This window comes from Schistosoma mansoni, chromosome 1 (assembly GCF_000237925.1).
Source record: "Schistosoma mansoni strain Puerto Rico chromosome 1, complete genome".
Lineage (NCBI taxonomy): Eukaryota > Metazoa > Platyhelminthes > Trematoda > Strigeidida > Schistosomatidae > Schistosoma > Schistosoma mansoni.
The window spans coordinates 15,982,010-15,996,058 of record NC_031495.1 but is presented as its reverse complement, the minus strand read 5'-3'; the positions used below and the strand labels follow the sequence as shown (position 1 = coordinate 15,996,058).

The following is a 14,049-nucleotide window of genomic DNA, read 5'->3' as shown; positions in this document are numbered from 1 at the left end:
ATAAAGTGAAAAGTACCAGCTTTTGCACAGTTAAAGCAAGCAGACATACTAATTTTCGTCGAGTTACTGCATATATATATAATTATTGATTATAGTAAATAAAATAAGAAGACATTTTATAAAAGGTATTTTTGCTGAAATGTCTCCCTAAAATGAGGAATAGATTATGAATATCCCAGTAAAAAATATATTCGATCCATGTTTATTTACAGTGTGTATTATTATCAGTTATTTAAATTAATTCATCAAAAGTTAAACTATTCGTATACAATAAGTATGTGTTGTAGCATTCTCATTCATGTATTTAACCGAAATATTGATTATACTTGCGCTACTACATAGTCGCATGTAATTTTAGACTGTTTAACTGTACATTTACCATAATCAATGGTAAGAGTGATCATGTGGACTGGAGTACTTCGAAAAGTCTTTATGCATTCATATTCAATCTTACATAGTCGTTAAATACGTGATAGTAACTTTATTCATGAATATTGTTGCATATGATTGACAATCTTTCATTTATATGACACTGAAATATATTCCGTCTGAATTATGATGGTATTAGAGAAGTAGTTTAAACAAAAAGATACCCGTTAATATTTTTATTTTAGTAAATATGAACGTATTATTACTTGTACTTGAAATCAATTGGTGAAATTGATTATGCTTTATATACTAATTTGGCGCTAAACATTGATATTTGCTTTTATAAACACAATTGCAAAATTTTAGGGAAAAAGTTATTCGTCACGTTAATATAACGACGAAGGAAGGAACACAATCTTTTGAGATGATTTTCTACCAGCACACTTGCCAAAACTTTAAATTACAACGTGAACTGTATTAGTGACTTTGGATATATTAGAATCTTACGTGAATAAAGGATTTTTTTGGAAGTCATATTTCTGAATCTAATTCTTCATCTAACTACATTACTGAAAACTTTGTTGTAGGATTTAGTGGCCCTTTTTTATCTGAACCCATTCGGATCGAATGATTGCTATTGAAATGTACATGTCACCAATCCTCGTATATAATTATCGACTTAAATCTCGTTGGTGAATAACGGAATTAAATAAGTCAAATACGAGAATGGATTTTTGAATATGTATATTCCGTACAATCGTTGATCGGAGAGCGAAACAAAACAAAATGACGCTCAATGGAGAAGGCAAGTGAACCAACTCAGTTTAAAAAAGCGTATATCGATATTTATAATGACACAAAAATAAGTTACAGACACGTGATGAGTAAGATAAGAAATGCTCACATACGCTCATATAAAAATAGTCAAGCTTGATAAGCGAATAATTGACAAGGTCAAAATGTGATTTAGAAAGAATGAATAAATTGACCTGTTTGTAAACTAGAATAAGCTATTTGGGCTTGACATAACAACAGAGACCACAAGGAATCCCGTCCGAATCAGGGCGAAATAAAATGATCTTTTTCGTCTGTTAAGTAACTGACTAGTGTTATATTATCAATTATCTTTCTGAAAACCTGGAAGAAACAACTTTAACAATCCTTTGATTATCTATTCCAACAAGAATCATTATACATCGATAATGAAATATTACTCCAAGTAGATCACTGGAATTTTTAACAAATCACTTGTGTTATATAACCTCAGCTACCTATTTACTTCAGTCGTTCATATTTACTACTCGTTATTAAGCAAATATACTAAAGAGATTCTCATGATATTATATTATTCTCATCATACTGGAATTATTTTGAACCTCATTTAATTAAATGCAAAATTTTCACCTTATTTAATTGTTTAATATAAATCCGATAACAGTAGTGAACTGTGTTCCTTTTTTAAAATTACAGGAAAATCTTGATAGTTTACATTCCAATCATCTGTCACCCAGTTTTAAAACACTACTCGACACACTGATATCACTTGTTTTTAAAGCTATCCGGTTGATAATCTGGAGTTCATTTTGGTCATTATGCCTTTGTATAGTTTATCCGAATTCATTTGGTTATTTGATTTCCTATGCACAAATTAGTGAATTATCAAAACAAAATAAATCAAATCAGTATGATCTTATTATTGATCGTGGCACAATTGGTGCGAGTATTTATTTACGTACTTTACATTTATTCATTATATATTTACAATTTTACGGATGGCCATATATACTTTCAAATTTTGAATGTCTACTCATTAATTTTTTACACAAATTATCGAATATTCTTAAATCATGTGTGCGAAACACCAAAACTACTACTACTGTCACTGATCAAATAAGAAAATCTCGTAGTGACCCAAGCCCGATTCAAGTTTCGTTTATGCCTGAACCACCAGCATGTCTTTTACATTTCCTTCTGATTTCTGAATGTTGGCGGTTAGTTTACAATGTACTTCAATTCTAATCATGTAATGCATCTTTTTTATGTAACAAAATCATTCAGCGTTTGCCATAATTTCTTTCAAACCTGAATCTGAAACAGATATATTTTTCATGTATTAGTTTTTTATTTATGCTCTTCACGCACTTTAGGGATAATCCGTATAACTGGTGGTTGAGATTCAAAAGGACTGTTTATACTTGGTGTTTCAGAAAATATTCTTCTATCGGAGTTATATAGTAAAAATGAAATTAGACCAACTATAGATATCAAATCCATGAACAATTCACCTCATTTATTGAGTATTTTGCTTCATTGTGTTTTGAATGGGATATGCTCTCAGATTTCATCGTGCTGATTACTTATTCAGTGCTTTGCGTTTAATTAAATATTGATCATAAGTGGATAGATTTGAAGTAATTGAGGAATCAGTTAAAATCCTAGGACGAACTATCATCTTCATACAAATATATGATTGTTTTCTACGAGCTATACACCAGACAGGTTTCATTTATATTGGTTGTTTAAATCTTCCCATTGACGTTATGGACCTGTCTCTTTTGGCATATAAGCATTCTGCGTGAATTGCCTCGATGTCACAAGCATTTTTAGATTGTGGCTAGCAGTGGAGCCCAGGACCCGCGTTTCATCCCATCTGAGGCTCGTCAGCTAGATGTCTCTGTACCCATGATGATGTTTACATCGGGACTCATGCCCAGAACCTTTCAAACAATGGGCAGTGTTGGGGACGTTTGAATCGAAAATTATCAAGTTCGAGTCCTGATGTGAACATCATGAGTCCAGGTACATCCAGCCGACGAGCTCCAGATAAGAAACCTGCGTTCTAGACCCCACTGCTAACCACCAATCGAAACTTTCTATAGATAGGGTGATTACTGGTAACCATTTACCTAACGAAGTTTAATAGGTGCGGAAACTCCGAACTGAAAGGCATCTTGCATCATTTCGTCTAATTTTAGACGTTTTCTTTCTAGATACCTGGTGGTCATAAGTTTATCATAGTTTATCATCAAATACTAACTTCACTTACTCGTTATCCTTGTACAAAATGTAAACTAATAACTAAGAAGTTATCATGTGTAAAGTTTATATTGACCTTACCAGATATTCTTTTGACTATCAGGGTCCTATGTGACACAAAACATGTCGCTTTTCATTACAGGATATCAAGCCTTTCGACTTTTTTTAGATTATGATAGTTATATCCACATTAAGTCAAACTAACATCCACTTTAAACTTGAATACAGTAACCTGGTTTATTTTAGTGTTTAAAAATACATACTGACTGATACCTACCAGAGAACCTTTGAAAATTAGAGAACATTGTAAAGTTGTTTCATTTTAGTTTACGACTCAGTAGTTTGAACCAACTAATGCGCACAGCATCATGTTCAATACATTTAGGTCCTAAGGAGAGCATCACTCCTTTTTTGTCACTAAATCCATCATTTCATCTTTTTAACTTGAGCATATTTGTTGTATAATACAATTTTCATCCTGTTATGTCTTGTACGTTGAACGCTTTATTCGGATCCTAGCTATTCAGATAACCCCAGGCTAGCACTACTCAGCGACTTGAAAGACCAGAGAGAAGACACGAGTATCAGAGAAGCACTTTACTACAAGGTTCAATTATGTACAGAAAAACAGGGGTTTTATAGTAATTAAAAGACCTTGAGATTCCATAGTAGCAGTATGTTAACAGCCAATCAGGACCTTGTTATTTTAGTAGCATTTTAGTAGCATAGCTTCTAACTAATCGCTGATTGGTTGGGCTCTTTATGAGCCTCTCTAGAGTTTATTGTAAGCCGACCTAACACCTCCCCTTTTTTTGAAGATTCGAAGATTAGATTCTGATTTTTAAAAAATTATCTGTAGGTTGAAATTCTCCAACATTTCCTCCCCCACGAAATAATGTTGGATCCTCATATCTCCAAAACACAATTAGTATGACTTCATTTAGGACATATTTCTCGTATTGAACGCAGAATCTACTAGAAATAAATAGATGATGATGAACGATATTTGATTTTAGGTTATCGGAATTCGGATTTTCTGAAATATCTCCATCAAATTCATTAAGATCTTCATTAGAGGATATTAGATAACTAGGAGAATCGGCATCTAATAAAATTGCATCAGATTTTTGATCACCATCTGATTCGACCGGCTTATTTTTCTCATCTTTATACGAAATTTCATCAGAATTATGGGCATCATTACGCGAACCCATATTATAAACTTCTGTCTCCCCATGATTTCGAATCACATTTGGCACAATTTGGTTAACTGTATTGTTCCAGTTATTTTCTGGACATGCGTTCTTCCAGTTTTCTTGGCCAATATCACGCAAACTGTAGTTCTGTTCTGACGTAAGTTTGTCGTCAGAGATGGGCGGACTTAATGGTGTTTCATTTGATTCTGGACTAAGGGGGTTGTCTGCGGAACCTTCTTTTTCTTGCTCATCTGATACTGTCACAGTTTCATGTGCATTAGGCAAGATATTGTCTTGCTCTGAACCGGCCAACTTACCAATTTTGCATTTTCCATCAGATATAAAGGGAATTGAACCCTCAACTTGGCGTTCTTCTGGGACGGCCATTTTAGCACCATCATTGAAAAACTTGTTCAAGACTGTTTCAAATAGTTGCTGCTGGAAGGCTAGCATCTGTTGTTGCCGGTGCTCTAAGATTATCAGCGCCTGTTCTAAATAAATCGTCATTTTTTCTGCTGATAATAATAATAACTCCGAAAATTCACCGGCAATTATTACAGCTTGTTTGATTCCCAAATCACGTCTCGGTTGCTGTATTTCTTTTTGCCAGAATCCTCTACGACAATTGTTGTATTTTTTTGTGTACCAAAAACCCCGACAACAATCGTTTTTTTTTTCCGAAATCCCCGTCGCCACTGATATGTCTTGTACGTTGAACGCTTTATTCGGATCCTAGCTATTCAGATAACCCCAGGCTAGCACTACTCAGCGACTTGAAAGACCAGAGAGAAGACACGAGTATCAGAGAAGCACTTTACTACAAGGTTCAATTATGTACAGAAAAACAGGGGTTTTATAGTAATTAAAAGACCTTGAGATTCCATAGTAGCAGTATGTTAACAGCCAATCAGGACCTTGTTATTTTAGTAGCATTTTAGTAGCATAGCTTCTAACTAATCGCTGATTGGTTGGGCTCTTTATGAGCCTCTCTAGAGTTTATTGTAAGCCGACCTAACACATCCAATTTTATTAATTGGTTGTTTTTTCACTTCCACAGTTCATAGTTTACAACTAGAACTTCAGGAAATTCATAGTAAAGTTGTTCACTAAACAAGACAGTTGCTTCGTAGAGACTTCATATTCATAACGTTTATTCAGTCTTTTAAATCGCTTATCATCTTGTTTCTTATGTGCAAATGTTTCAGGTCATTCGATCGTGGACTGTATAATTTCATCAAATCGTAAGTTGGTGCTTTTGTCGCTTGATTTTTTTTCTGATAACCTTCTTATCCAGTTGACCTTTTATTTTGTCAATATTATTTACACGTTCTTTAATTTCAAACAACTTAAATAATTCTCATTGACTTTCAACATATTTTTAAACCTCGGCTCATTAACAGTTTAAGTTATTTTTCATAGGTAAATAATTTACAGTTAATTATTTTGATAATTTAGTAAAAATTTTGACATCAGTAAATCATCTATGGTAGTCGCAACTTCATATTCTTATATGTATCATTTTCATCTAGTAGGATATATCATCCATGTAGTAATTTATCTGTTTACACTTTATCTTTAATGAGACTATGATTATTCTATGTTGAGTAACAGAAATGCCGATCACTGTTACCAATAATTTACTTAATAGTTTTATTACCAGTTAGATGATTCTCATATAAACAAATTCCCACGTGTTGAGTGGTTGAAAGCATTTATATTCAACAAAGTATACCTGCAATGTTGAGGGAACTGATGCTCCCTGGTAGGTTCTATCCAGGGTTACACACAATACGGGACTTTACTGCTGAGCTACTCTGCCCTTGAATGACCCAATTCAGATACTTCGGAGGTATATGTGGTCAAATACTCTTAACCTAAAACTGTCTTCAACTTTTAGGGTCATATTTTACAGCTGTAAACTAATACAGAGTGGACTGCTGTTTGGTATACTCGTTCTTGCGTTGGTAGATGGACATCTTACTTACTCCATAAGTGAAGCAAGTTGGCGAAAGCCATCAAGCTTTTTGATTCTTTCCCCCTAGATTTCACTGGACACCAATCCACAAAGACCGATGAGGTTTCCTTGATTGGTAAAGTGATTGATAGTTTTAACTTCACACCATATGAAAAAACATTTTGCACTTGGGGAAGGGAAACTGAGTTCCGAACGTTGTTGTGTTGTTGCTTAAGATTATCAGGAAACTACATTTTGTCAGTCTTCATCAAACAGAACTATATCTTCTGTGGGTTGTAAGTCAATAGGAGGATCTGGTAGGAGTTCAATCCTTGCAGAACGGGACGAAGAAAGCTTTATCTCCAAAAGAATGTCGATAATGAAGTTAAAACAAAAGGTTAAGTTGAATATAAAACTTAAAGCAATTAGTCCCTTTGATAAATTTCGATAATGTAATAAGAAGATAATCTTCGCCTTCTTATTACACTATTGAAAATAAAATACCAACATCAAACCTGTATTGTAACTGGAAAAAAATGTATTTTTAAATCTAACAGGAATACTTTACAGATAAAAAAAAAAGAAGAATGATTAATGATTGTTGATAAACGTAGCAAAATATTTTCTGGATATGTTCAGTTGAAGTAGATAAGAGATGGGAATTTGTCGTAATTTTTTATATTTTGGCTAATAATTATTTGCTGTTACCAAACATGTAGTAATGAATTAAGGAACTATTATTCTTATTATTATCGCTATTATTACTAAGTAATGTAGCTATTATCTGAAAGCCCTTATTTAGCATACTCACCTATTAAATAGAAGTAGTGAATATTATGTTGATTCATAAAATTTTTAGTACAAATATCCGTGTAGTGTCTGAATTGAAACATTTATTAACACATACTACTCAAATGTGCATACATCCATTCTCGGTTTAGACTAGTAAATATATAAAAATATATTACTGAAATTAAACATTTTAATTTGTTACAATGGGACGAAACGGCCGTCCAGTGCTTCCAGGTTTTCCACGGTGGCCTAGCTTCAATTGACTCATGATTTCAACTATATATAACAAATTATTAATTACAAATGCAGTAAGCCTATAAACAACTTTCCATTTATTTTTTTTAATCTTTTCTAGTTATATTTTTATACCTGTGATGAAATTCGATGTATCGTCAAATTATCAACATCCATTGCTCCTAATTATCTTTCCTATCATTAAAAAGTGGTTAGCGCTTACTTTATCCTATTCATTTGTACTTTTATATCATGGAATTGATAAAACAAATGGTAAATGTCTTATTTTTAATTTTGTCCACTTTAAATGTTTAGATCAAGTTATCACAATTTAGAGCTGACAATTATCTATATTGAGAATCACTGAAATTAAAGTTATTATCTTGTTAAGACAATTTTCATAGATAGCTTATATTTAATAAAACAGAAAAACTATTTAAGTTAGATATGTAAACTACTGGATGTCAGTTTAGTGGTATAAAATTTAAGCGTTCACTGCGAGAGATGAAGATCTTGGACTCGATCGAATGTGTGGTCGTGGATATGGGAGATTGAGGAGTCTCATACCAGAACAAAATAGCTGTCCACTGCTTCCTGTTGTCAAGTGTTCGTCTAATTGGGATCAATTCGTAATGAAGACTATCAAAAAAATGTCAAATTAACATTTATTTTTCATTCTGTGTAACATGATTATATTGTTAAATATTTTAATGGTTTTTATTTGGTCCCAATTATTGATACAAGAACGATAGATAAATGGATTTAGATGAAATATCGTCACAGTGAGGTAAAACCTGCATGGTAATTTCAACGTAGAGAAACACTAACTTGTGTCTGGTTACCATGTGTGTGATAGCATATGTTCAGTGCCTAATTGGATTTTCTTATCCAAGTTCAAATAAGCTAAACAGTTGGGTAAATCAATGACCTTGTTTTTTAAACTGCTTCAATTGTTAAGAAATGGGAGTTTCAAGTACTTATCCGTACAGAGTAAAGATATAAGTACACATAGATCTTCCTCAACTACGTGCAATAATTACTTCATCCCTATGAATCTATGCAGTACTTACACTGAAGTGATTTCATTTACGCGAAATAAGATATTTGATAATTCAAGAACGAATTCATTTGAACAGACTACAATCTACTTTGCTTGGAAATTTTAGTAAAAGATCCTAGTTATCGTGGAATTAAACCGACTAACCAATTTTTATTTACTTATGATACGTTTACCAGTAATCACCATTGATTTGTGTGTCATATTATAGTTAAAAAAAAATTGGAACAGATGTCATCTGTCTTTCAAAAATGACATGATATTCTAAAGATGTGTCGCCGCTGGTTTACGTAGAGCTTACCTTAAGGCTTTTAGAAACCTAAACCTTCAACATCACTGGTTTCTTCCTTACAATCGGTTTTGGCGTAAAAGATCAAAAATATCACATAGTTTGGTCAGTATAATCGAATAATCCGATTTAATTACTTTAAATAGAAAATACAGGTCGTACGATTATCAAAATGACTGAAATTGATGAATTCACCACTTAGTTAATCATCTACAGTCATAATGAAAGGTGAATATGGACTGATTTTCGAAAATTCAGTTGAAACTTCGAAGATAACTGGAGTATGGCTGTTACAGGTCATCTCAAAAGTTCATCCAAATATTTATTTTACCAGTAGTTTACAGACTTTAGCGGATAACCAAATTAGTTGAATATTGCTAATGTCATATTCACTATAACAAGAAGCACTATTCATCTTAATATCTACAAAAAGTTTTAATTGTCCTTACAAGACCAGTCATACTTGGATATGTATACACAAGATTGATTGTCATCAGAAATCTTTTCAGAATCATAGAACAGTTTATGTTTCGATTTATTGTCACTAGCTACATAAAAATCTAATGTATTTCATTATCTGCTCACTTATTTAAATGACAACTTAAGATTTCTGTATGGGGATTTGTGGAGATTGTAGTATTTTAACAGTTGGATTCACGAGTCGATCTAAGCTAGATTACTTTTTAGGATTTCTTCATTACTCTATTCAAGAAGCTGGAGAAATCTTTTTTGTCATAAGTTAGTGCTGCACAGTCAATCTACATATTGATCTTTTTCTACTTAACTTCTTAAATTGCTTTAAAACTGTATTCCATTCACCGATCTTTCATTTAGTTGGTTCGGATTTTAAAAGTATGTATATGCAAAATCACAAAAAATTATACACAAATTATCAGCATCTCCAATATTCCCAAATGAGCTGACATAAAAATTTCTGAATAAAACTGATTTATTCAATTTGATCCATTATGAACTGAAATTAGTTTAAGAACCACTGAAAATCAGAAAATATTGAACACATGTTTTGTTTTCGTTTGAAAGACCGTGATAATGTTCAATTTCTCGTAGCTCAACTGTAACCAAGCCTAGAGCATTCAAATCTTGTGGTGATCACAATAATTTTAGACCTCACAGTAAGTCAGAGCCCAACATTCTGCATTTCGACGATGAGAACTATCTTGGAGTCGAACGAATCTTTACAAATAACCTAACTAACTAATCATTATAAATGCGACTAGTTTAGAGATAAATTTCCCAAGTCCCAATAAAAAAGTAAGGTCCCCGTGGAGTCAACAGTGTTAAAGGTGAAGTAGATACTCGCGAAACCATTCGGGATTGGTACCGTTATTTCACTAATTTTGGCAGAAGTTGAAAAATGTGGACTACAGAATTTTAGATCAGTGATTTAAAAACAGCATCGTATTGATCACCAGAATTCAATATCTTATACATCTTTGATGATCCGAATGACCCATGGTTCATCATTTTATGTCAGTCCATAATTAGAACTGATTTCATCACACTGAAAAGTTCAATCTATTTGTACATTTTCTTTAGCGTTAAATTGATGTTAAAAGGTTTAAATTCATGGTCACGTAAATATTACATCACAATAGCATATTTGTTCATAATTACTGCATGTAAGGCGTATATTTTTTTTTACAAAATAATGCGAATCGTCACACTTCTCTTTCGATTATTTTTTCTTCATGTCAAGCAATTTGGTTATCTACAAACCTACTGCTTTTATTTTTTGAACGTTCTGTGAAATGGATTTATCGATATACTAATATTGGGTCAGAAATTGTACGTCTTTAAAAAGAAAATAACCAACATTTTTTTATGATTATTATTGAGTAATTTCGCTTGATTTGTTAGAAGTGTTCACATTTACAGAAATATTGATCATGGAACTTTTGTTTGATCATAAATCCTTTCATTCGAAATATTTGATTGGCTATCTTCATGAAGACTATACTTGATAGTCATGTTATTGTCAAAGTGGTATCAGTATTTATTTTACTGAGTTTGGACTGTTTTTGCCTATTTTTATTTCGGGTTTTATGAGCGCGAATCTTAGTAAGTGCAAGCTATAAAAAATTCAGATTTCTCAGTAATATAAACACTAAATCGCTATACCAAACTATTTTCAGTATATAAAGGAATTGTGAAGATTGTTGAGTTTACAGCTTTATATCACGAATTGACTATAGTTAGACAATCACCAAAGATTAAAAAGCACTCGATGGGTGTTTATTCTAAGTGTGGGACTCTTCATCGGTGCACATCCACAAACCTAACAGAGATTGGTTCAAGCAGTGTAGTGAGTATCTAAATTAACTGCAGTCAACATGAAATAAGCATATGTAATGAAAAATAAGTGGAGGATGGAGAGAGTCATAAAATTTCATTTCGCTCTATGGTTTGGAAATTTTTCGACCGTATCTTACGTCCTTTTACTATTTAAACATACGTTAATGCATCCGACAAAGTTTTAATTTATATTATATGCAGTCAAACTTATTAATCACACTACAGTTCAAATTTTCTTACGCTCCCAAAAGATAAACTTGTTCAAAAAGATGAGAAATTGAGAAAATGTGGAGAACTGGTCTAGGAGTAGAAAATTAATGTCATATATTACTCAGCATGGTCACTAGTTGGTGTTCAGGCATTATTTTGCCATCTCGGTCGTGCAGAAGGCCGTTTGCGCACCGAATATTTCTAACATTCAAAATTAGACAACACAGATCCATATCTCACAGAGAGAACCAGTTTACTCGAGATTTACAATATCCTTTGTTAATAAGTTTCGACTATAACAAAACTTAGTTCCAGGGATTCTTTCTGATTGTCTCTAATCACTTAAGACTATCTAATCATAACAAAATAATAAGCTCAGATCACTATTATTAGCGCGATGTCAAGAATTTACGGTCTGATTTTTGTTCACCACTAAACTCTGATGATAAGAGCTTTACAGTGATAAACATATCATCCAAAGCACTTGAGAATTAACCGAATTTTCTTGTGAAAATCTTTTTATGAATATCTATTTAGCATCATCAGCTGTCTGATAGGTGGATTCGACGTCTGTCATTGTTACTTTGTGCAACCAGTGGAGTTCTTTCGGTTTTGGGGAATTCGCACTTCCTCTTCGGTTCGAAAGTGGCAAATCAACTAGCTATGTGGTTGATACATGATCCAAGTTAGTTGGACTGTTTTTTTTATTCCATTTTACTGGCTATGGTGACATATTAAGATATCGTCAGTAAGCATAAAACACACTTAGTGGCGAAATCTCGTGCTAACAAACCGAACAAAAGTCTGTTCTTTTTAAATATTTTTCCACGTTTACTTTCAATGGTGTATTTGAAGAGTAACTAGCTTATCAATAAATTACATTATTTTTGTTTTTTAATGTGCACAAAATGTTGCCATCTCCATCAGTATAGTATACGTTAATTTGTAATGTATGCCTTGTTTCATACTAGTCAGTGATTTTTGGGAAATCGACTTGACCACGAACTGGAAACAAAAGGGAAACAAGAGGTAACTTGATCTATGCTCTTTGAAATTTAAAGATGAGATTTTTGTTCCATAGCAAATTTGTGGTATTACCTCTTCCTTGAAGAAGGAACTTATGTTGTAATCTAGCGATGAATCCTAGAATTCTAGGATGAATCCTAGTCGTATAGATATGAGCAGCATAAAAACTTTGAGAACTAGTGATTCACTAGATAGATTAGTAGATAACGTATACACAAGTAAAAGATGCTTTGGATGGATAAACTAACAGGGTATCTATAATTCGAATAACTTAAAATGAAAGTCATTCACAGTTGGATTATTCAGGTGTTTCAGTAGTTTTCATGATAAACTGATTTAATTTGAAAATTCATTGCAAAAATGATATTCGAGGCTAAAGATACATTTGGAATAATCTCGGCTATTGAAATCGAAGTGACGGAATCACTTCGACTGAAAAACTGGTCTGAGTGTCTTCAAGGAAATATTTCCCTTTATATACTTGGCACCCGATTTATGGCATACTGTTCATCCAAATTTTGATGAATGTTTATATAAATGAATAAGTAATGAACTTTATTTCTTCTTAGTAATACACTCTCTGAAGCCAATTATATCCGATCACATTTTCTGCATTATGGGCTAAAGAAAATTCACCACGTGCAACTCACACAAATTTTGTTTAACAAGGATGGTGGTTAAGGTAGCAGTGTGATACATATCTTTGTAAGGAACAGTATTGTAAGCCCAGGACAGAGTCGGCTGGAGATTTCTGGTGGGAGGCCTTTGCTACACGAGGGGTAACAAGCGTAAGAGATTATATAAATTATTGCAAGAAGCAATATTACATTTATTAAAACAATAGTCCATATCAAGTACATATTTATAAATCCATTAATTTTGTGCAAACTTATTCGACAGTGCTTAAACTTTTCTATTATTCAATCTGATATACCTTTATTAACATAGTTAATCACTTGATATGTGCTTAAAAATATTTATTTATGATTCTATTTTAGCTCTGCGTTTCACGGTATTTGTGTATTTCTATTGTCAATTGAATTTTGTCACCGATTTGAGAAGTCTATTCCCATCGATCAGACCAGATTTTGAAAAAAGATCCAATGATATACGAAAATAATAATGGCTACAAATAGATTAATGTTAGTTTGTAAGATAAACGGAAATTCAACAGTTAATGTCAATGGTTTGTATATTAAATCCTAATCTTTAAAAAATGGATGATTGATCTAAGCATTTCTTAATTTTATGGCTTTAATATGCATAGAAAGGGAATCCCAGAAACAGTATTGTAGATGTAGGGGAGGAGAGTTTTTTTATAACTATACACGGCACATATCAAGTGGTCATTGGATGGGACCTCTAGGAAAAAGTGTAAGAATTTGGGTACAGAAAGCAAAACAGCCGACGCAACAACGAAACTCAATTTAATGTATATTTCGGGCCGTTCACTGCATATACTTAGATGTTGTTAACTGGGACAACATGACTAAAGAGAATGTAAGAAAGAGAAATATACAGGTGCTATACTCCAAATGGTAAAGTAGTGATATTGCGCCATTGAGTTATTTAG

The 14,049-nt window shown here is 32.7% G+C and overlaps 1 protein-coding gene across 2 annotated transcripts; it reads left to right on the top strand.

The window, feature by feature from the left end:
* Positions 1–1,080: 1,080 nt before the first annotated feature.
* Smp_133230.1 (putative membrane-bound acyltransferase/hhat) lies at positions 1,081–13,707 on the top strand (the record flags this gene model as incomplete). Of its 2 annotated transcripts, XM_018793425.1 has the most annotated exons (7): positions 1,166–1,246; positions 1,840–2,360; positions 5,807–5,842; positions 7,703–7,854; positions 10,645–10,733; positions 11,988–12,135; positions 13,475–13,707. In XM_018793425.1, 7 exons carry the CDS (start codon positions 1,166–1,168, stop codon positions 13,594–13,596), a joined length of 1,149 nt encoding a protein of 382 aa, XP_018647939.1. In that variant the 3' UTR covers positions 13,597–13,707. The 2 variants fall into 2 exon arrangements, with proteins under 2 accessions (XP_018647940.1, XP_018647939.1); XM_018793426.1 differs by lacking the exons at positions 11,988–12,135; positions 13,475–13,707 and having other exon boundaries at positions 1,081–1,246; positions 10,645–10,982.
* Between the last annotated feature and the right edge of the window lie 342 nt (positions 13,708–14,049).